This window comes from Frankliniella occidentalis, unplaced genomic scaffold (assembly GCF_000697945.3).
Source record: "Frankliniella occidentalis isolate FOCC.00 unplaced genomic scaffold, Focc_3.1 Scaffold116, whole genome shotgun sequence".
NCBI classification, from domain to species: Eukaryota; Metazoa; Arthropoda; class Insecta; order Thysanoptera; family Thripidae; genus Frankliniella; species Frankliniella occidentalis.
In genome coordinates, this window is record NW_026267244.1 from 221,619 (window position 1) to 239,568 (window position 17,950).

At 42.4% G+C, this 17,950-nt stretch overlaps 7 protein-coding genes across 12 annotated transcripts in view; 4 read left to right on the forward strand and 3 right to left on the reverse strand.

The window, feature by feature from the left end:
* Nucleotides 1–3,206: 3,206 nt before the first annotated feature.
* On the reverse strand, nucleotides 3,207–5,679 carry LOC113207954 (uncharacterized). Of its 2 annotated transcripts, XM_026424731.2 has the most exons (7): nucleotides 5,541–5,679; nucleotides 5,255–5,449; nucleotides 4,988–5,148; nucleotides 4,414–4,691; nucleotides 4,146–4,325; nucleotides 3,918–4,033; nucleotides 3,207–3,837 (listed from the first exon to the last, which is right to left on the reverse strand). In XM_026424731.2, the coding sequence occupies exons 2-7, from the start codon at nucleotides 5,331–5,333 to the stop codon at nucleotides 3,287–3,289; spliced, it is 1,365 nt and encodes a 454-aa protein (XP_026280516.1). In that variant the 5' UTR covers nucleotides 5,334–5,449; nucleotides 5,541–5,679; the 3' UTR covers nucleotides 3,207–3,286. The 2 variants fall into 2 exon arrangements, with proteins under 2 accessions (XP_026280516.1, XP_052126256.1); XM_052270296.1 differs by lacking the exon at nucleotides 5,541–5,679 and having other exon boundaries at nucleotides 5,255–5,525.
* A 106-nt stretch (nucleotides 5,680–5,785) lies between these two features.
* Nucleotides 5,786–8,569, forward strand: LOC113207956 (probable peroxisomal membrane protein PEX13). The gene is made up of 6 exons (XM_026424736.2): nucleotides 5,786–6,023; nucleotides 6,259–6,408; nucleotides 6,491–6,960; nucleotides 7,054–7,254; nucleotides 7,356–7,511; nucleotides 7,598–8,569. The coding sequence occupies exons 1-6, from the start codon at nucleotides 5,932–5,934 to the stop codon at nucleotides 7,810–7,812; spliced, it is 1,284 nt and encodes a 427-aa protein (XP_026280521.1). The 5' UTR covers nucleotides 5,786–5,931; the 3' UTR covers nucleotides 7,813–8,569.
* On the reverse strand, nucleotides 8,566–10,363 carry LOC113207959 (40S ribosomal protein S7). 2 transcript variants are annotated; one of them, XM_026424739.2, is made up of 5 exons: nucleotides 10,205–10,363; nucleotides 9,553–9,723; nucleotides 9,194–9,375; nucleotides 8,972–9,122; nucleotides 8,566–8,691 (listed from the first exon to the last, which is right to left on the reverse strand). In XM_026424739.2, exons 2-5 carry the CDS (start codon nucleotides 9,721–9,723, stop codon nucleotides 8,614–8,616), a joined length of 582 nt encoding a protein of 193 aa, XP_026280524.1. In that variant the 5' UTR covers nucleotides 10,205–10,363; the 3' UTR covers nucleotides 8,566–8,613. The 2 variants fall into 2 exon arrangements, with proteins under 2 accessions (XP_026280524.1, XP_026280525.1); XM_026424740.2 differs by having other exon boundaries at nucleotides 10,072–10,234.
* Nucleotides 10,364–10,538: 175 nt separating this feature from the next.
* On the forward strand, nucleotides 10,539–12,071 carry LOC113207960 (cytochrome c oxidase subunit 5B, mitochondrial). Its single transcript, XM_026424741.2, has 3 exons — nucleotides 10,539–10,728; nucleotides 11,373–11,446; nucleotides 11,515–12,071. Exons 1-3 carry the CDS (start codon nucleotides 10,632–10,634, stop codon nucleotides 11,719–11,721), a joined length of 378 nt encoding a protein of 125 aa, XP_026280526.1. The 5' UTR covers nucleotides 10,539–10,631; the 3' UTR covers nucleotides 11,722–12,071.
* Nucleotides 12,072–12,190: 119 nt separating this feature from the next.
* On the reverse strand, nucleotides 12,191–16,413 carry LOC113207955 (uncharacterized). 3 transcript variants are annotated; one of them, XM_026424732.2, is made up of 3 exons: nucleotides 16,252–16,413; nucleotides 13,812–13,929; nucleotides 12,191–13,725 (listed from the first exon to the last, which is right to left on the reverse strand). In XM_026424732.2, the coding sequence occupies exons 2-3, from the start codon at nucleotides 13,881–13,883 to the stop codon at nucleotides 12,502–12,504; spliced, it is 1,296 nt and encodes a 431-aa protein (XP_026280517.1). In that variant the 5' UTR covers nucleotides 13,884–13,929; nucleotides 16,252–16,413; the 3' UTR covers nucleotides 12,191–12,501. The 3 variants fall into 3 exon arrangements, with proteins under 3 accessions (XP_026280517.1, XP_026280518.1, XP_026280519.1); XM_026424733.2 differs by lacking the exon at nucleotides 16,252–16,413 and adding an exon at nucleotides 14,005–14,154; XM_026424734.2 differs by lacking the exon at nucleotides 16,252–16,413 and adding an exon at nucleotides 14,014–14,141.
* LOC113207958 (protein KTI12 homolog) lies at nucleotides 14,261–15,858 on the forward strand. Its single transcript, XM_026424738.2, has 7 exons — nucleotides 14,261–14,547; nucleotides 14,647–14,698; nucleotides 14,778–14,830; nucleotides 14,901–15,020; nucleotides 15,098–15,288; nucleotides 15,424–15,486; nucleotides 15,573–15,858. Exons 1-7 carry the CDS (start codon nucleotides 14,385–14,387, stop codon nucleotides 15,789–15,791), a joined length of 861 nt encoding a protein of 286 aa, XP_026280523.1. The 5' UTR covers nucleotides 14,261–14,384; the 3' UTR covers nucleotides 15,792–15,858.
* The window catches only part of LOC113207952 (paired amphipathic helix protein Sin3a), a 21,722-nt gene continuing 20,182 nt past the window's right edge, over nucleotides 16,411–17,950 (forward strand). The window contains exon 1 of one of the 2 annotated variants that reach the window (XM_026424728.2): nucleotides 16,411–16,544. The gene's annotated coding sequence lies outside the window, so the exon portion shown is untranslated. Of the gene's footprint in view, nucleotides 16,545–16,697; nucleotides 16,721–17,950 lie in introns of those variants that run through there. The other variant, XM_052270295.1, reaches the window with a different exon arrangement.

The window sequence follows — 17,950 nt, forward strand, 5'->3', positions numbered from 1 at the left end:
CGGGATAAGCTATATTCAGTTTAGCCACGCTCACTTCCACCCTCGCCCTAAATCCACGCTCTCGCGAGAGCGGCTAAACTGAATATAGCTGGGGAGCCAACTTGACCTTTTACCCCGAGGCTGGGGTAGCGCAGTGCCGGGCGGGCGGGACTCGCGGGTTTGGCTCGAGCGATAAGGGAAGCCCCGCACGGCCCGCACCGTCACAGTCGGACAGTGCATGTGTTTGCGTGGTGGGATGTCCTATAGTTCACGTGTATGTCGTGTGTTTCCCATCTTTCGGTCACAACCTCGGTCACATCGTCACTTTGGTGGCGTTGCGCGGGTAAGCCATCGCGTCCACTGCGTCACCCACCCGCGCGGCCCTCAACGGGTCGACTATGATGGGGGGCGTTGCGACGAGGACTGCGAGGACCGGGCCCGGGCGGGGTACGGGTGGGTCGCACCCAGTGACTCACGCCTTTCCAGTGACTCACGCTATGCGCGGAGCCGCTCGGCTCCGAGTCACTTTTGTCTGAGTCACAATAACACGCCGAAGCCGTGACCCCCTCCCCACTGTTTAGTTATGCATAGCACTATGTGAACGTTAGAACAACGATTGAAGTATTTCATTTCGAAAACCTCGCGCGCGTGATATCTCGACTGGCAGCCAGCAGAGCATATGGTGACGCGCGCCCTATCCGCGCTGACCGGAGACCTTGGGGACATTGCGCAAATGTGTGTGTGTGTGTGTGTGTGTGTGTGTGTGTGTGTCGGTATGGAACTGGAGCGGCCCCAGCGCAGCGATGTTGGCAGTGATGATTGTCAAGTTGGCACAACGCTGGCCCGCTGCGCTCTTGTGAGGCGTGGCGTGGCACATGGCCTGCTCCACTTCTCGAAAAACGCTGATGTGTGCGCGAGGAGTAAGTATACAGCCACCTGAGCGGCGCCCAGGCCTCGGGAGGCCGCCCGCGGGAGCTCGACCACCCAAGCACACGACAAACAAAGGCCATAACCCGCTGCGGTGGAATTGTGGACGTGAAATTTTTCCCAGTTCTGCAGTTGAAGTCTGAAATTCTAGACGTCGATGAAGTCACCGTGACACAGTTCGCGGTGTGTGTGCTTTGGGTGCGGTCGAGGGGGTCGAGGCTGCACGATGCGCGGGGGCGGCCGCCGCGGGCAGCGTTGAAATGCCACCGTATGGGGTTCGCGTTGCGCCAAATAAGTCCGAAGTGGGGCGCAGCGCACACGCCGCGCCACCACCTAGAATCCTCCATGTCCATCGAGCGGGACTTGGTTCGCCGTTGGAGGAGGGGCGCACTGAGAGAGCCTTGTTGCAGCAGGCGCGAGGCCCAGCAGCGGCCACTGAGTCCGAGTACCTTGTGCCCGGGCACATGTGCGCGTTAGAGCGAGCGGTCTAATGAGACGGCCCAAAGCAGAGAAGGGCGGGGCGCGAGGCGCACCCCGACCGACGACCGACCACTGCCATATCTCCGAGAGGAAATTCCCCCCACGATTAGACGAAAGAGTGAGGATAAATCAGCCATTTTCCGAATCAGAAGAAGAAGAAGAGGAATTTCGTCTGCTCCCGGACCATCACAGAGCCTCGCCTCGACCTCAATAGAACAGAAAAGGACCATAATGCTTGGGCGAGGCTTTGTGATGGTCCCGGAGTAGACGATATTCCTCTTCTTATTCGTAAAAATATCTCATTATTCTTCAACTTCAACGAGGGCTACTATACCAGGTGGCTGATTCGCGCCGTGCACTTTTGATGCTGTTCTACGGAGCCAGAAGCAGCCGTGGGCAGTGAGGATAGGCAAGCCCGCCCCGCGCCCGTGCATGCGGTACAGTATAACTACGAAAGTGGGCGGCCTGAGTCAGCCACCTGGTACAAACAAAGTTTCGGGGCGCTGTAGATAGATAGCGAGGAGGGGGAGTGAGGGGGCGGGGTTTTGCCTTCTGGTAGAGACAGTCTCGGGGACTTTCTAAAAGGATTCAACAACTGGTTTGGGCCAGCGTCATAACCAGAGAGCGCTAGAGCCCTTTCACAGCAAATGCTGCGCGGATTGCGCTCCCTTCATACCGCCTCAATCCACTGCAGGTCGGACGGGAGGGCAATCACATCGGCTCCGCAGTTTGACATTTGGTGGCGCGCGGGAGGTTGCGTTGGGGGAGGTCATTACCTCGTGGTGGTGGTCCGCGGGCCGCGCGCGGGTCAGGGGGAGAGGGGAGGGGGGGGGGCTTCGAGTTTGATAAGACGCAGTGAGTTTTGATGGTGCCGCCGTGCTGAGTCCGCGGTCCCTGCCGAGCGGAGAAGGAGTGGGGCGGGGAGCAAAGCACTCGGTGTCTGTGTGCGAGAGAGAGAGAGATTCACCTCGGTCGCTGCCCCGCCCCGTGTCGCCCCCGGCTCAAGCCTTCTGATGTAAAACTGCCCCGGGGGTTATCAAACTAGTCGGCCGACCGATCGGCCGACAATTATTTTGCTCGTTCAAACGGGCTCATTATGTGCGAACCTGTACGTTTTTCGGGAAGGGGCAATGTGCACAATGTCCTTCCCGATAATGTGCCAAGTGTACAAACGAGAGACGCCATAGTGGTGCGGGTTTGCCTAACTGCCTTCGCCCGTAAGGCGCCATGGCCCGGCCAGTGCGACTCGCTCTGATACACCCGGGTACATGTTCACAAGCAGGAGGGTGCCGTTTTGTTCCAGCTCGGCTACAGGTCGGCCGCGTTGAAGAATCTGGACCACAGCCTAGCCTAGCACAGCGTCTCACTCAGACAGACAACGAGCAGAGAGCAGGGCAACGACACGATCGCACCGTCCCGAGAGAAAAAGAGAGAACCCCGCATGGTGGCTCTCTGCCAGCCGGGGCCGTCTGCACGGGCCCGGCCAGCCTCCTCGTCCCGATACCCAGACAGCGTGTTCCTTCCGCATTTCTAGATTAACTGTGGCCTGCCTTGAGGGCCGAAAAGGTACCTCCATTCGCTGGGACTCTAGGCTAGCTCTAGGTCCGCGGCGTCGAAGATGAGGACGGCAAGGCGATGGCGGCCCGGCCCGGCCCCGCCCAGCCGACCTAGCCAAGCGGCAGAGCGTCTGGCGATCGGCAGGTATGCAGCCCCGCCACACTCGTGCGCGCTGAGCTGCATACCCACCAGGGGCTCGGCGGGCGCCGGCTGGTGCCCACCCGAGTAATCCACAGAGCTCCTGGGGAAGGAAGTGGCCAGGGTCGTTGTAAACTTAACTCATTTATTAGGCTAAAGTTCTGATATCACAAAGGGGAATTAGATCACAAACAATAGGTCAAGATCAAGACAATGCTATTTTGAATGCCTTTCTAATCTGTTCCAATATTTGATGTTTCTTCTTTTCTTCTTGAGTTTTCTTGAGTTTGAAGTTTAGCTTACTGACTAAATTTCTTAACAATGCCCACTGTTGATCATCCAAAGAACTTGTTAAGGAACGCCTCTTTGTTTCACTATTCAAAATATTTTGAACGTCACTCTGGGATATAATTAATGGGAACTCTCTTTTGGAAACCTTCTTTGATTTAACAGCAGTAGAATTTTTCTGATCCCCAATAGAAACACGACTGTTAATTTCTGTCTCATGATCACCATTGTCAAGGATAGGTATTTTACATTCCTGTTCATTTTTTGATGTAGATTGACCAAGTTTTCTCTTCTTAGGTTTGAGTTTGGCTTTAGCAGACTTATCCTCCTGAAAGGAAACATTAGCACTTCCATGAAAGTTTTCTTCTGCATTTGCAAGACTTCTACTTTCTTCGGTATTGGTATCACTAAGTTTTACATCAGCTTTAGAGCGAGATATTGTAGACAAAGAGCTGCGAGATATGGACACTGCAATATGAATAAATAGCTGTTAGCTGGTCTCTATTTTTAAGGTCTAAATGAGCAGAATATATATGAAACACACTGACCTCCAACATCATCACTGATGGACTGAATTTTTGGAGTAATGTGGTTAGAAAGTGAAGTAACTTCATCATTGTCTTCAAATGATGTGTTGTTGTTCCCACCATGAAAATTAATTATCCTGCAACAAAAATAAACCAGAAACATATCCCAAATCAATAATTATGTAAAATTAAGGAGTGTAAAGGCAATGAGAAGACACACCATTCATAATTAGATAGCTAATGACATACTTTTCATTTGATGGAATAGGTGCTTCCATCCAAGACACATCTAACCACTTTGTGAGATCAGGAGGAAAAATATAGCCCTCTGAAAGCCAAGTTGGGCCATTTGGTTGAAATATCTTTAGGAATGGTAACATGACATTATACCATTTGACACAAGCCTCAAATATATGCTTAGCTAGTGCCCTGAAGTGTTTGCAAGGAGAGAAAACCATTTTCATTAACACTTGATTAAAATAAATTTCATAGAAGAAAAACAAGAATTCATCCTTACCAAATGCGGCTAATTACTCCCAAGCATAGTAAAGAAACATGCCAATGATGACCAGAACTCATTCGACTCTTAAAAAGAAATGCCCCCTCAAGACATGTGTGCACTATTCTGCATAGTAAAGCCGCAAGTCCTTGTGTGCGCAATAGAACATATTCCAGCATCTGTCTAGTAGGACAGTAAATTTCTTTCTCAGAGCAGTCCCAAGGTATTGTGCGAAAAATGTTGTCATACATTGGAACAAGGTTCAATGAAAGATAATGCCGGAGGCAGTGGTTGATCTGTTAAACGAACAAGACATTTTCTGTTACAGAGTTCTCAAAGATTCAAAACTCTTAATAGAGCATTTATGCTCTTCAGGTTTAAGATATAGGTAAGTCAACCAGGACCAGAACCAGTGATTGACATCATTCTGTTTCACATTTCAAACAGTTTAGGCATCTCCCTCACAACATTTAAAGCCAATTTGCACGCATTTAGACTGATATTTTGTTGGTTCTTCTAAAAACATGATGAGTGTAAGAGATCCTTCAACAAATAACAACAAATTAACATGTAGACATCAGAAAATTAATACCTTCTCAATAGTTTTAAATCCCTTGTCGCCATGGAACAAATTCTTCATGCGATATATAAGACGAGACAAAGTAGCAGCCTCTGTGGACAGTGCCTGCTGATTTTGCAGTAGGGTCAAAGCGTCCCAGAAAACATCAGAAAGCTTCCGCAAACTTGAGTGCGCTGCAACAAAATATATTATTGATTATTACAAATGAAAGAATGTAATAGTGCAAAACTACTAGTAGTAATTATTCATCAACAATAAGCACAGTATAATTTAACTTACAAACGTCAGAAGATGGTAATTTGGAAGTGAAAGTTGGAGGTGGTTTCAAATCAAAATCATTCCAAAATGAAGTTCCCATCTTAGACGAACACCAACAATTACTAGTCAGATTAAAATATTTCAGTGTATTGCTTGTTTCTTTTTGTACAATTAGCACTTAGTTGAAAGTAGCGACAGGAATAACTTTTACTCGCTCTATATAAATGAAATTGGAGATACACATCACATGAGTTAAGGTTAGGTTAGAAAACGTTTCAGTACCAGCAAAGACAACGGCAAAACCTACGCGACAATACTGTCAGTAAAATTGATTTTTTAAAGATATGAATTGAAATAAATCCGAAAAAAGAAAATGACAATCAAGTTTTTGGGTCAATTCCAAGTCCAACGGAGCATAGAAAGTAAACATTATTCTTTTTGTTTCGAATAGTTGGTAGTTGGTGTTAAAATTGCAGCAGACGATGGGCATTATTTTCAGCTGTCATTCTTATTTACACTTGCACGTCGCAGGTTGTGATTAAGAAAGCAGAAAGGAGGAAGTTGTCCTGACCTGACCATGGAAATGACTAGTCTCCTCTCTGAACCCTGAACCTAGTTGTCACTGAATAATCCGAGTGTGGTAAAACGAATGCATTGATGAGTTTTATGTTTGTTCCAAGTTCAGAAATATTTTAAAAATGCAACCTCCACCGAAGCCATGGGAAGGCGGGCCAGTAAATAGGTATCCAGCCCAAATCAACACAGCAGGGCGCCGTTTTGTTATGCAAAGGTACGAGTTAAAATTTAACATACTGTGATTGAAAATCTATTAAGTATAAAGTAGTATCAGTTTTATTTTACCTTTACATGGAAATTTGAGGTTATTTTGCTTTGGTTGTGTGCTTTTACTACAATGATTATTATAAGTTATTGTCGCACCTGACGTTTGCAAAGTGGACTGTGACTCTTGTTTTTTGACAGCCCTTAGGTACACAATTTTATTAAGAGTTCAATATGTTTGACAGTGGACCTCCGCTCCTACATAGCTCATCTCCAAGCTCAACTCTACCAGGAGGGGCTACGTATCTGCAACCATCTACGAATCCTCAGAGGCCTCCTCCTCCACCTAGAAGGGCACATGGCGTCTCAGGTCCTAGTCAGACAACTGGACTTAGGTGAGAAACCAAGAGCGCATCAATTTAGCCTTTGAATAAATGTCAATTAGATTATCCTCTGATATTTCCATGTTTTTGACAGATCTCGGATGTCATTACCATACTCAAGTTCACCTTATGGCGGTCTTGCTGGTGGATATGGGAGTTATGGTGGATATGGTGGATACGGTGGATATGGGAGTTATGGAGGCTTAGGATCTTACGGTATGGGTGGCATGGGTGGCTATGGAGGATTTAACTCCTATGGATATGGTTATGGTATGAATAGATATGGAGCGCCAAATCCTCATGACCCAGAAAGCAGGTTTATTCAGTTAGCAGAAGAGAGTTCGAGACCTGCATTTCAATCTATTGAGTCACTTGTTCAAGCTTTCCACTCAGTAAGCATGATGCTAGATTCAACATTCAATGCTGTTTATACATCATTTCGTGCTGTTCTTGGGGTTGCTGAAAATTTTGGCCGCCTTAGATCTTTGCTGGGACAATTTTTCTCATCAATAGCTTTCTTCAGAGCATTCATTTGGCTCTACAAGAAAGTTCTCTACTTATTAGGTAGGTCCAGCATAGTAACCATTTTAATGTGAAAGAGTTATTCTGATAATGTTGGCTGAAATTGTTGACTGTCATCTTCCTCTTTTATTTCAGGTCTACGGCGTGAAAACCCGAGTCAGGATCAGCTGTGGCAAGCAGCTGTACAAGCAGCTGGAGAAGAGATGGCAACTGCAGCTGGAAAGCCAAAGTCTTCCTGGCCTATTTTGATGTTTATGGGTATTGTGTTCAGTGGACCATACCTTATTTTTAAACTCATGAGTTCCCTCAACAGTTCTGTGGAGAGCACAGAAGCTGGTTAGTGTTGCTTTTATCTTTCTCAACGTTTATAAATTTGTTTCTTAAAATTATGGAAATCTCTCAGAATAAATTTAATTATTTTATTTTATTTATTATAGGCCCCCAGAATGAGTCATGGAATCCTGATCAGAGGCCTGGTACTCCTGCCATTGCTATGTATGGCTTCACAGCTCAAACTGAGGATGAGTTGAGCTTCTACCCAGGCCAAAGAGTTCATATTGCTCCTGCTTCTTTCCAACGCAAGGAATTACAAGGTATGTTCTTCACACTGTTTGAATGAGAGTAATCCTTGTTCATCTTCATAGAAAAATTTATCTAATTATTAAACTGGTTCTTATAGGTTGGCTTCTGGGAAAAGTTGAGGGAAGTCCACAAATAGGCCTAGTGCCATACAATTACTTATCAGCAGCAACACAGAATACACCTGTGAAGAATACAATATCTGAAACAGTTGCAAAACCACAAAGTAGTGAGATATTGGATAGCCCTTCTGTTGAACCAGTTGCAGAAGCTGAATCTCCATTCCCCATAGAACCTGGTACAGATAAGAACTAAGGTGTTGTGGTTTCTCCATGTTTTATTCCTGTAACTAGTGAATATTTGGACTCATTCCTATTTCATATTCTTCAAAGCATTTATTTATAATGAGAGGAGGCTGTATGTTTGTTTTATTTCTCTGAATGTGATATTCTTGACTTATTTTATATAGATATATACTGTAAATTTTGTTTTTAACAAGTAGATTGAAAATCTAGCACCATGGAGTAATATATCTTTAGTTTCAAAATGAGTTTACCCCACTGTGATCTTTCTGGTATGAGGACAACCCACATTATTCTTAAGCCACATAGGCAACAGCAGGGCATCGTAATGTAACTTGTGATGAAACTGCATGAAACAGAATAAAATTGCAGTTTACAAGCGTTTTTGAAGCATTATACATGTGAATACTTCGTTTTCTCAACCCTTCAAAAATGCATTATAATTGCAATTTTATTTTCATTCTGATGCGTTACTGTTAGGCATGTCATTATGGTATGACGCCCTGGGCAACAGCAGCATTGGGACCTCATTGTTTGTGAACACAGGTTCTGGAGAGTCATATAAGGTACAATACCAAGCAAGCATGATATTGAAACAAGTTTTCAAAACCACTTCTTGCCATTCAAGTAATGTAAGCTAAATTTGTGCTTTAAGTTATGGCAAGTTACCAATATTAGTATTGTTTACTTTTGTTTATAAAGGCTATTTGTTGTGCCAATATAATTTGTATTTGAGTTTAAGGTTTATAAATAAAATAAAAGTAAGTTGATTTTTGGTCTTTTTTTTTTCAATTTAATAGAGTGGTAGAAACATTTACAAGTAAGGTTCAGGGAACTCAAATGACACCTCCCTTCCAGTTAGCTTCTTATATACTGAAGCAAAAGTGTCAACCTGGAAAGAGAAAGAAACCAAGCAATTAGAACAGCAATTTGGTTACTTTTATAAATTTTGGCAACAACTTCAATCTCAGTGGTAGTGACGAAGTAAGTAAACATCAAATGAATCAGTGCACAATAAATAATCATAGATTGACAGGTAACAAAGGGAATTGAGATTGACCAGCCTCAGAGGTAGTGACGAAAAAAATTGCATACTTTCATTAGTTGTCAAAGTTAAGTGGATGCATCATTGGCCAGGTCATGATTCCCTATAATGGTCAGTAGTCATTTACCTTGTGCTCAATATTAGTTTGCTGGTTCTTGTCAAGGTGCACTTTGATGAGCTGGGATCCATCAAGCTTCACTCGGATGCGCTTTCCAACAATTTCAGCTGGGAAGACCAGATCCTCAAGAATGGCATCGTAGACAGCAGTAAGGGTACGGCTACAGAGGAGGAATAATGTCAGTGAAGTAATCCAAAATCAATGGCACAGGCACCAAACAAAGCAACTTACCTCCTGGGTCGCTTCTGCTTGTTCTTGGTGCGGGTCTTACGGGTAGGCTTAGGCAAGATCTTTCTCTCACCACAGAATACAACATGCTTGCCACTGAATTTCTTTTCAAGCTCCCTAACCAGCCTAGTTTGGATTTTTTGGAAGAGCTTCAGCTGAGGAATAGGCACATATATGATGATGGACTGAAACAAGAGAAACCAAGTGTCACAAGCAAGAACATGAAGACTACAACAATTGACACTTCAGGTACTGAGATCTAGATGCAAATGGGTAGCGAAGTAAAGGTCAAGGAAGTATACCGTTTTTAAAGGAAATAAACTAACACAGTGCAGAGCAATCTGGTCAGCCAGAAAACTTACCTTTTTGCCATTCAGCTCAATTTCCTTAGCCTTGGTAATGTGCAGCTCACGCAGTTGAGCCTTCAGGTCACTGTTCATCTCCAGCTCCAGAAGAGCTTGGGAGATGGAAGTTTCGAATGCATCGGGCTCAGCGCCGCCCGGCTTCAAGATCTTGGCTCCTGACGCGAACATCTAAAAAGGAGAAAAACGAATGATTTTGGTAAAATGTGGTGACTTGGTTGAGAGTAATGATAAGAAGACGGTAAGTACACAAAGAATGCGTCAGGTCGGAAAAATAAGAACATGACTTAACCTCTACATGGATAAGTTAAATGCCAAACACAACTTATAAAAAACAATAGAGAAAAAGACCCTTAATAAAACCGCAGCAAGTTAAATGGCCAAAGAAGTTAGACATCACGTTATCTTATGGAAATATAAACGCCGAGAGAGGTTAAAACGTGTCAGTGGTGTGTCGGCACGGCTGATACCGCAACTATCATCCGTAAACATCGTACTAAACCGAAAGTTAAGACTTACAATGAACTTAAAAATAGGTCAAGACAAGATTCGTAAAATTAATCCACCCAGGAGCGAACACTAGTTTACAGAAGGAACATAATATGTGAGCTTAAAATAAGCCCGACCACAGAACAATTTCCACTGCGTTTACCTTGCCATGCGAAAGCGTGAAAGGGACGTTGAGTGCGCACCCGGAAGAAGGTGTCGGTTTGACTTCCTCACAGCCTTAAGTAAATGTAGTGTGACGATCGAACTTGAGCAAAATAAGCGCCACCTACAGGGCGGTGGATTTGCAGTAAAAGCCCGGAAAAATAATCGAAATAATAACTTAATGCAATTATTAAAGATTGTATTTCAGTATGCCGCACAGCTCTAGATTTAGAAAGTAAAGTTCTACAGCATCGGAGGAAAATGACATGACTTCAGTACTCTTCGCATAGAAAGTTGACAATCTACAGAAGACACGGTCAATGATTCTTCTGCTACTTTGTGGACAGTGCTGCTCTCTCGCGTCCAAGTTGGCGCATGAAGACCCTTCCTAGTGAATCGCAGGTCAATCGAACAGGAAGGAAAAAATAATGGCTCTTCAAAGGGTCTTGGTTTCGTTAGCCCGTCGATCATTTTCGACAGCTTCCACGACATCACCTATGAGTCGTCTGTTCGCAAACACGGACTGTGAGTACGGGTGTTTTACACTAGTGCACGGGCGAAGGTCTCAATTGTGACGGTGTCGAGCCATAACCTTTTATCTCGTGATCCCACAAATATATTTGCTATCCCTAAAGTGGAGTTTTCATTCTATCACCCCTAGTAAATGTAATGACAATTCCCGAACGCTCCACTATGCGACAAGTCCGTCGACATTCCGTGTATCAGATTTGGTCAAGTTGTCCTGTTTGACCCATTGCTAGGGGTTCTAGCACTACAGATCCAAATCCCTTATGCTACACTGTTATTCATAAGTGCCATCTATCATATAGGTAAATTTACATTTTTTGGATATGCAAATTGAGTTTTTTTCTTAAATTCTTGTAATCAGCAGGCAAAAATCTTAAGGAATGGTTGCATATTACATTTAACAACACTCTAATTATAACTTTACTAAGGTCTTCAAACACTCCATACAGAATTTAAGTTCCTGACATTTCTGATGAGACCGTTTTATTAATCAACTTGACCACAGTATAGTCCCTCACATCTGCATAATTTGTTAAAAATGTGACATTGTTAAGTTTTTATGTAACAACTGTAGAGGTGGCTCTACCATCTTTGAAGTGGTATCTGTCAAGTGTGTTCACTAATTCTTGTTTCGCTTTCAGATACTCCTAACCCCCTGGAACATGCCAGTGGCATAGAAAAGAAGCAACTGATTGCTGAACTGGCAGGAAATGATGTGAGTTTTTCACTGCCACTTGTTATAATTTTGTTAGTCCAGCCCCCTAAACAAGGTATCTTCCGCAGGATCCATTCGATGTGTCTGTTGTGAAGCGTGGCGCTTGCACCAAGGACCAACCACAAGTTGTCTTGTCATGTAACCATGAGCGTCTTGTAGGCTGTATATGCGAAGAGGATTCTGAATCTGTCGTCTGGATGTGGCTTAGGCAGAATGAATCTAAACGATGCGCTTGTGGTTACTGGTTTAAACTGCAGAAAAAGGAACCACTGTAAACCGTGTATAATATGAATTTTTCCTCAAGCGTGTGTAGTTCAAAGTTATTTGAGCACCACCATTAGTGAATTATAGCAATGTCTTAAGTCATTGCCAATTGCTTTGTACAGAATGAAACCTGCAATAAAATACTTTTAATTGGGATTCAGATCATTTTTAACCATACTTCTAACTTGTTTCTTTATGACTAAATTATTAGAAATTTCAAAGCAAAATGCCGTGTTGAAGGGATTACTTAAGAAACGTGTGATCATTTAAAATGTATAGAACTGTACACACCTTGTATTGTTTTTTTGTTTTGGAATCCTCAACGGAATTCCACTTGGGAGAAAATAAAATCTAGTTCTTATTTGTTGTGAATTTTCTTGAGTTGGTACTCCTATTAGACAAAGCTTGGAGGTAATTATTCTCTGATCACTAACGTCTAAGGTTCAAGTTGAGTTCATGAGGATAAATAAGAGGCAATAGTACTGGTAGTAATTACTTTAGATATAACAAGGGTTGAATAAGTAACAAAACATTCACATAGTGCTACACTCAGCCCAGTGCGAAATACATTTTTAAAGATGTCGAAACGATGTCGTAAGTCGAAATGAGGCACAAGTTTAGACAAAAAATTCATTTCGCACTGAGAGTAATATTATTCTACCAAAGGTAGATTTTGTTGTTTTTTGAAAACAAGAGGTGCACATAACAATTGTATAAATTAAGACCACAATTTAAAAAAAAATTACAGTAAGTAATGTTATGGTATGGCACTTAACAAGAAAAGAGTTACCCTATGCCAAAGCATTTCTCACTGGGAGGAAAGGCCACATAATTTTGCTAACTCTATTACCACCTAAGAAGTCTCCCCTACGATCCAGAATCATTAGATTTGGAAGAGCATCGAGCAATGGCAAAACATTATATTGATGGACAAATCTACAAGCACAAAAATTCAGAGCTTTCAAATTTGGGAATGATGATGGGAAATGATGTAAAAGATCTGAAGTTACCATAGTGCCATGTAGATTAAGTCTTTCTAAGTGAGGTAGTTTTTTGAGAAAAAGTTTTACAGTCTCATCCCCAATGTTACATCGGCTTAAGCATAAATTAACTAGTTTGGGACAGCAGTCAACCAACAGAGGCATAGATTTGTCAGTAACTAAATTTGAATAGCCAATATCAAGAGTCAATATTTCTGGAAACCTATCATAGAATAATGTAGTAGTAAAATCTTCATCTGTGTACTCATTAGGCTTTATAACAAGATTACGTAGGCGACGATACTGTGGTTTTGCTACCAAATTTAAAAGTTCTCTACCAACATTTTGAGCTGCGAAGACATACACTGTTTTTAGGCAGTTTTCTGATCTTTCATTTTCCATTTTTTCAGGATCCACATAAACTTCTAGAGTCTCTACTTTTGTCATGTAAATATGTTGTAAATTTGGGCAGTTGCTAATGCAGTCAATCACAAATCTTTCATGATAATTGAAGTTCCTTACTATAAGAGTTCGAAGAGATGACACTGAAGAGATACCTGTTAAATTTGGATCATGGTCATGTTTCTTCTCAAATTTCCATCTTAAATCTAAATCAAGGTGCTTTAAGTTTGTGAGATTCTTCAATGCACCATAAGGAACAAAAAAGTCCCCATGTAATTTAAGCCAAGAAAGATTAAAACAATTTTTGATTAAGCAGGGAACATATCTGTGACATGAAGTATATGTATATGAAATAGCATCGACACTTGGTGCGCAACGAATGTAACTCATTAACTGATGACAAGGCATATCTCTGCCAAAAACAAGTCTTCTGCCTTTCCAAACATGGACAGCTTGAAGCAGTTCATGCCAACGACTGCAGACATACTGCACAGATGTGAAAAGATGAGAGACATCGCAGTGAGAGAAAATTAAATACATAACTTCTGGGGGTAGTTCTAGTATAGATAATGAAGATCCTGAGTCAGACGAGGTTTCCAGTGAGTCCTCATGATCAGGTTCCATTACTCGCTGCTGTTGGAAGAAAAAGGAAGAATTTGTTCGTGAATACTAGTGCAAATTTAAACCTTTCAACATGTAAGATTTAAGTAGTCACTCACTTTCTTGAAATTATTGATCACAAGAAATGCTTGTTTAAGTTGGATAATGTGACATATGTATGTCCTCTTCATCCTGCTTCTGCGTTTAACAATGACTTATTGACATAGGTAGAATTCCCTGTAACAATAAATAATGAGCAATAAGGTGATATAAAGCATAAATCGTGTTCCCTTGAATGATTAAGTAACATACAGATTCAACCTTAAATTGAAGAAGTAATCTGTGTGTGGTATAGTTTACGGGGAAGACACTGAGGAAACTACAAACATTTCTCTTTCTCTTCTTAAGATATTGATTTGTCCGGTCCCGGGAACCTGGGGTAACCTCCGGTAAGAGTGGGGGTGGAAGCGGGAGAGGGCAAAGGCAGGGAAGGGAAGGGAGTGACGTCAACAAGCTTCAACCAATCACACAGGGAGATGGGCCCGATGTCAGCCAATCACAGAAACGTTCAGTGACAGCACAACCTAACCCAACCTGGTCAGCCTGCAGAAAGGCATGTACAGACTGCTCCGAATCTAAACAACTGAAAAAAAAATAGTTTTAGGTTTGTTCATTTAGAATCTACTGACAACATGCCTCTAGTGGTTATAACAGGGATTCCCGCATCGGGAAAAACCACTCGTGCTTCTCAACTTAAGGAGTATCTAGAGAAGGAGCTAAAAAAGACAGTGCATGTTGTCAGTGAAAATGAGGTTATCACGTCTTCAAATATAAATAAAAATGCCCTCTACCTTGGTAATAATTAAGAAAAACGAAAATAAGTTTTCAGTTGTATGGGATATTTTCTCTATGAGCAATTCTAATAAATGATCTTATTTTAAAACTATTTGGCAGATTCTTCAAAGGAAAAAGAGATACGCAGCATCATTAAATCTCAAGTGCAAAGGTGCAGAGAAAACATATTCTTGGGCCGCCTTTTATCTCTATTTCTATGCAACATACCGATAATAAAATATTTCTTGCAGACTTATAGGCCCAGATACAGTTGTTATCATGGACGCAGCTAATTATATAAAAGGTATAAATATGGTCTGAGGTCTGTTTTAAAATTAAAATTTAACCCTTAATCTTGATTATGGATTTGGCAGGTTATCGTTACGAAATTTACTGTATGTCCAAAAGTAGTAAAACAACGCAGTGTACACTCCATTGTGAAACATCCCCTACTGTGGCTTGGGAATTTAACACATCTAGAGAAAGTGACAAATGTTGGTATTTTGAATTGCATTCTATCACAAAACAGTAATGGTGTTAACGAAGTTAATAAATATTGATTGTATTTCAGGCTCAGGTAATGAAAAGTACACAAGAGAAACTTTTGATGCATTGGTCATGCGCTATGAGGCTCCTGATAATCGAAATAGGTGGGACAGCCCTCTTGTTGTTGTGCAAGCTGAGGACAATTTACCCGTTGAAAAACTTGCCAGTGCCTTATTTGATCGGAAGCCACCACCTCCAAACCTATCAACACAAAATGTTTGTATTCCAGCAACATTACAGTGTCAGGACCAAATGAAAATTGGTGTGATTGTTTTATGCATGAAAATGAAGCATGATGGTATGTTTTATAAACTAATATATCGTTCTCTTTTACTTGGTTTGGGGTTCCAGGCTCCATTGTCTGCTACTAATTACCTTCATGAGCTAGACCGAATAACTCAAGAAATTGTTATGGTAGTCTTTCCAGCACACTTAAAACTGATACTTTGGTTTTCAAAACAAGGCAACATGATTTTAGAACCAATATCTATTTTTTTCAGGTCATACTGTCTGCTCAGAACCTGGGTTTGGAAGGAGATGTAAAGATTCCAGGACACCACAACTTAAATGTTATGCTTAATGGAAACAAACTAACTGCAGCTCAATTGGGACGCCACAGGCGTCAGTTCCTCACATACTCTAAGATGCACCCATCTTCCGATACCTCTCAAGTAGCCTCATTGTTTGTACAATATTTAAATTCATCAATCTCAGCATGATCTACAAATCATAAAACATTTTGATGATTTTGACCAACACAAATAAATTACGTTTTAAAAGAATAAAGAGACACTTTAATTTACACCAGTTGTAGCCTACCAGAACAAAATCAAACTTTTCTATCAAATTATTCAGCAAACTACTTTGTCTACATGAAAAATCCCCAACTAGTCTAAATTTTAGAAAGACAAACAATATTAAATACATTAAAATAAGCAATTGAAGAGCCAAGCACGAAGAGCAGGAGGTCTAAATAGGACTGACAATAATAAAACTTGATTCAAAGATCATGAAACAGTTGCCAAAAAATTATTTCTCGGCAACTGATAGCACTTTGTCCCATTGAAAATATTTTGTTTATGTTGGGTCTGGGAATACCAAGTTTGACATCCCTAACCTGGTCTTTAAATTTAGATAGTTCCCTTATTTAAAAGGACACATGAGAAAAATGTGGAGTACCTTCTCGTTCCGTTCTGATAGAAGGTCCCATCGTTCCATGGCCAAATTAAAACCACAATCGGGTGTAGTTTCTCAGGAACATGAATTGACAGCAGCGAGAACAGAAGCGGCCTGCTTAACAGCTTAACCAGTGTTTTCGATTTGCAACGGTAGGCAGCAGCACGGTCGACGCTGATCGCCGCAGGCTTCTCAAATGTTCCGTAGAGAGCGCTGCGATCAGCAATGTTTATGGCACCAGCGGAGAAGAAGTTTTGGCGTTGTGCTTTGATATTGCCCAAGCAAACAGATCGTTGGTGAGCTTTTATAGTTTTTCTATCAATTTCTTTACGCGATATCGTAGATTTAGGTCTGTTTCTACTCAGTGCTTCGTAGCTTTTTTTTTGCTTCGTGCCAGGCAAACAACACTAACGTGTTCGAGATTGATTCGTATGCAACCTAACCCTCCCGGTTAGTCAACAGTTGTAACAAGGTAGAATTCCAAGAAGCTTGATGTTTGGAAAACTGTACTCCATTCATTTGCCAATGCAGGGTTTTATGTTTTCTCTTCACAACCATATTTGTGGGCGGCTAACTCTGCAAGTTTGCTAGTATTGTGCTTGTTCATCATGTACACAAAGCCACTTCAATTTAAAATTTTAGCTTCCCATAAAATTTAGGTCATATTATCATTTGGTCATATTAATATGAGAGAGTGCACCCTTATTCTTTACCGAAATGAAATTTTTATAGTCATATCAGATACTGTTATATTGAAGATCAAGTTTGCTCGTTGTATCTCCTCGGAGTTCTGTATTAGTTCCTATTCCTCGCTGATCGGCATGCATGAAATGTATCCCTGATTCATCAACACTCCTTTTCGATTATTCTGAATTTTTTTATATGAGGAACTAATGTTATGAAGACTGTTTAGAACTTTAATCTGAGGTGATTTTTCTGTTGTGATTCTCTGATTGAAAAGTAGTTTTCAATCTTCTGAAATTGAAACAATTTTATGCTTTGACCATGTTTAATTTTGTTTATGCTGAATTCTGCACCTGGTCATTTTTTCCCTCTTCCTTTCTAACAGCTTCATTTCTTTAGGCAAAGAGATCGTGAAGAATGTACCCCTGTTAGTTTCTATGTAGCCCACCTCTGTATTTTGTGGCCCAACCCCACACATGTTTATATGTATTTTCTTAGAGTAGTGGAATTGAAAAAGTGGAGATTAAGTGTGTGAAACTGTGTTGATTGGTTGGTTGGTTGATTCATTGATTCATTGGTTGGTTGATTCATTGTTGATTGGTTGGTGTGTGTCGGACCCCAGCTCCGCGGATCGTCATGCGTGTCATCATTTTGACCAGGCGGATTTGCACTGCGCTGCGCGGTCCGGGCCGAAAGTGCGGTGGGCCGGAAGTACCGGGAATAGTTGGTTGTTGAGAAGTCGGGAGAGGCCTTGGCTCCCGCTCCCGCTCGGCCCCCGGCCCCGGCGGAGCAGCGGCGCACCACCGCCTCGCGGCTCGCGGACGCGACGCGCGGCACGACGGTCCGCGACCGCGACCCTCGCTGAGCTGAGTTCCCATCCCACCCGCCGCGGCCGGGATGGAGCCCGGCTGGGGCTTGGGGCTTGGGCTGGGCGACGACGCCGTGCGACGCGGTGCGCTCCGCGGTCCGTCCGTGTGGCGACGGACGAGCCTGTTCTCTCTTGTGTCCTGCACCCCCC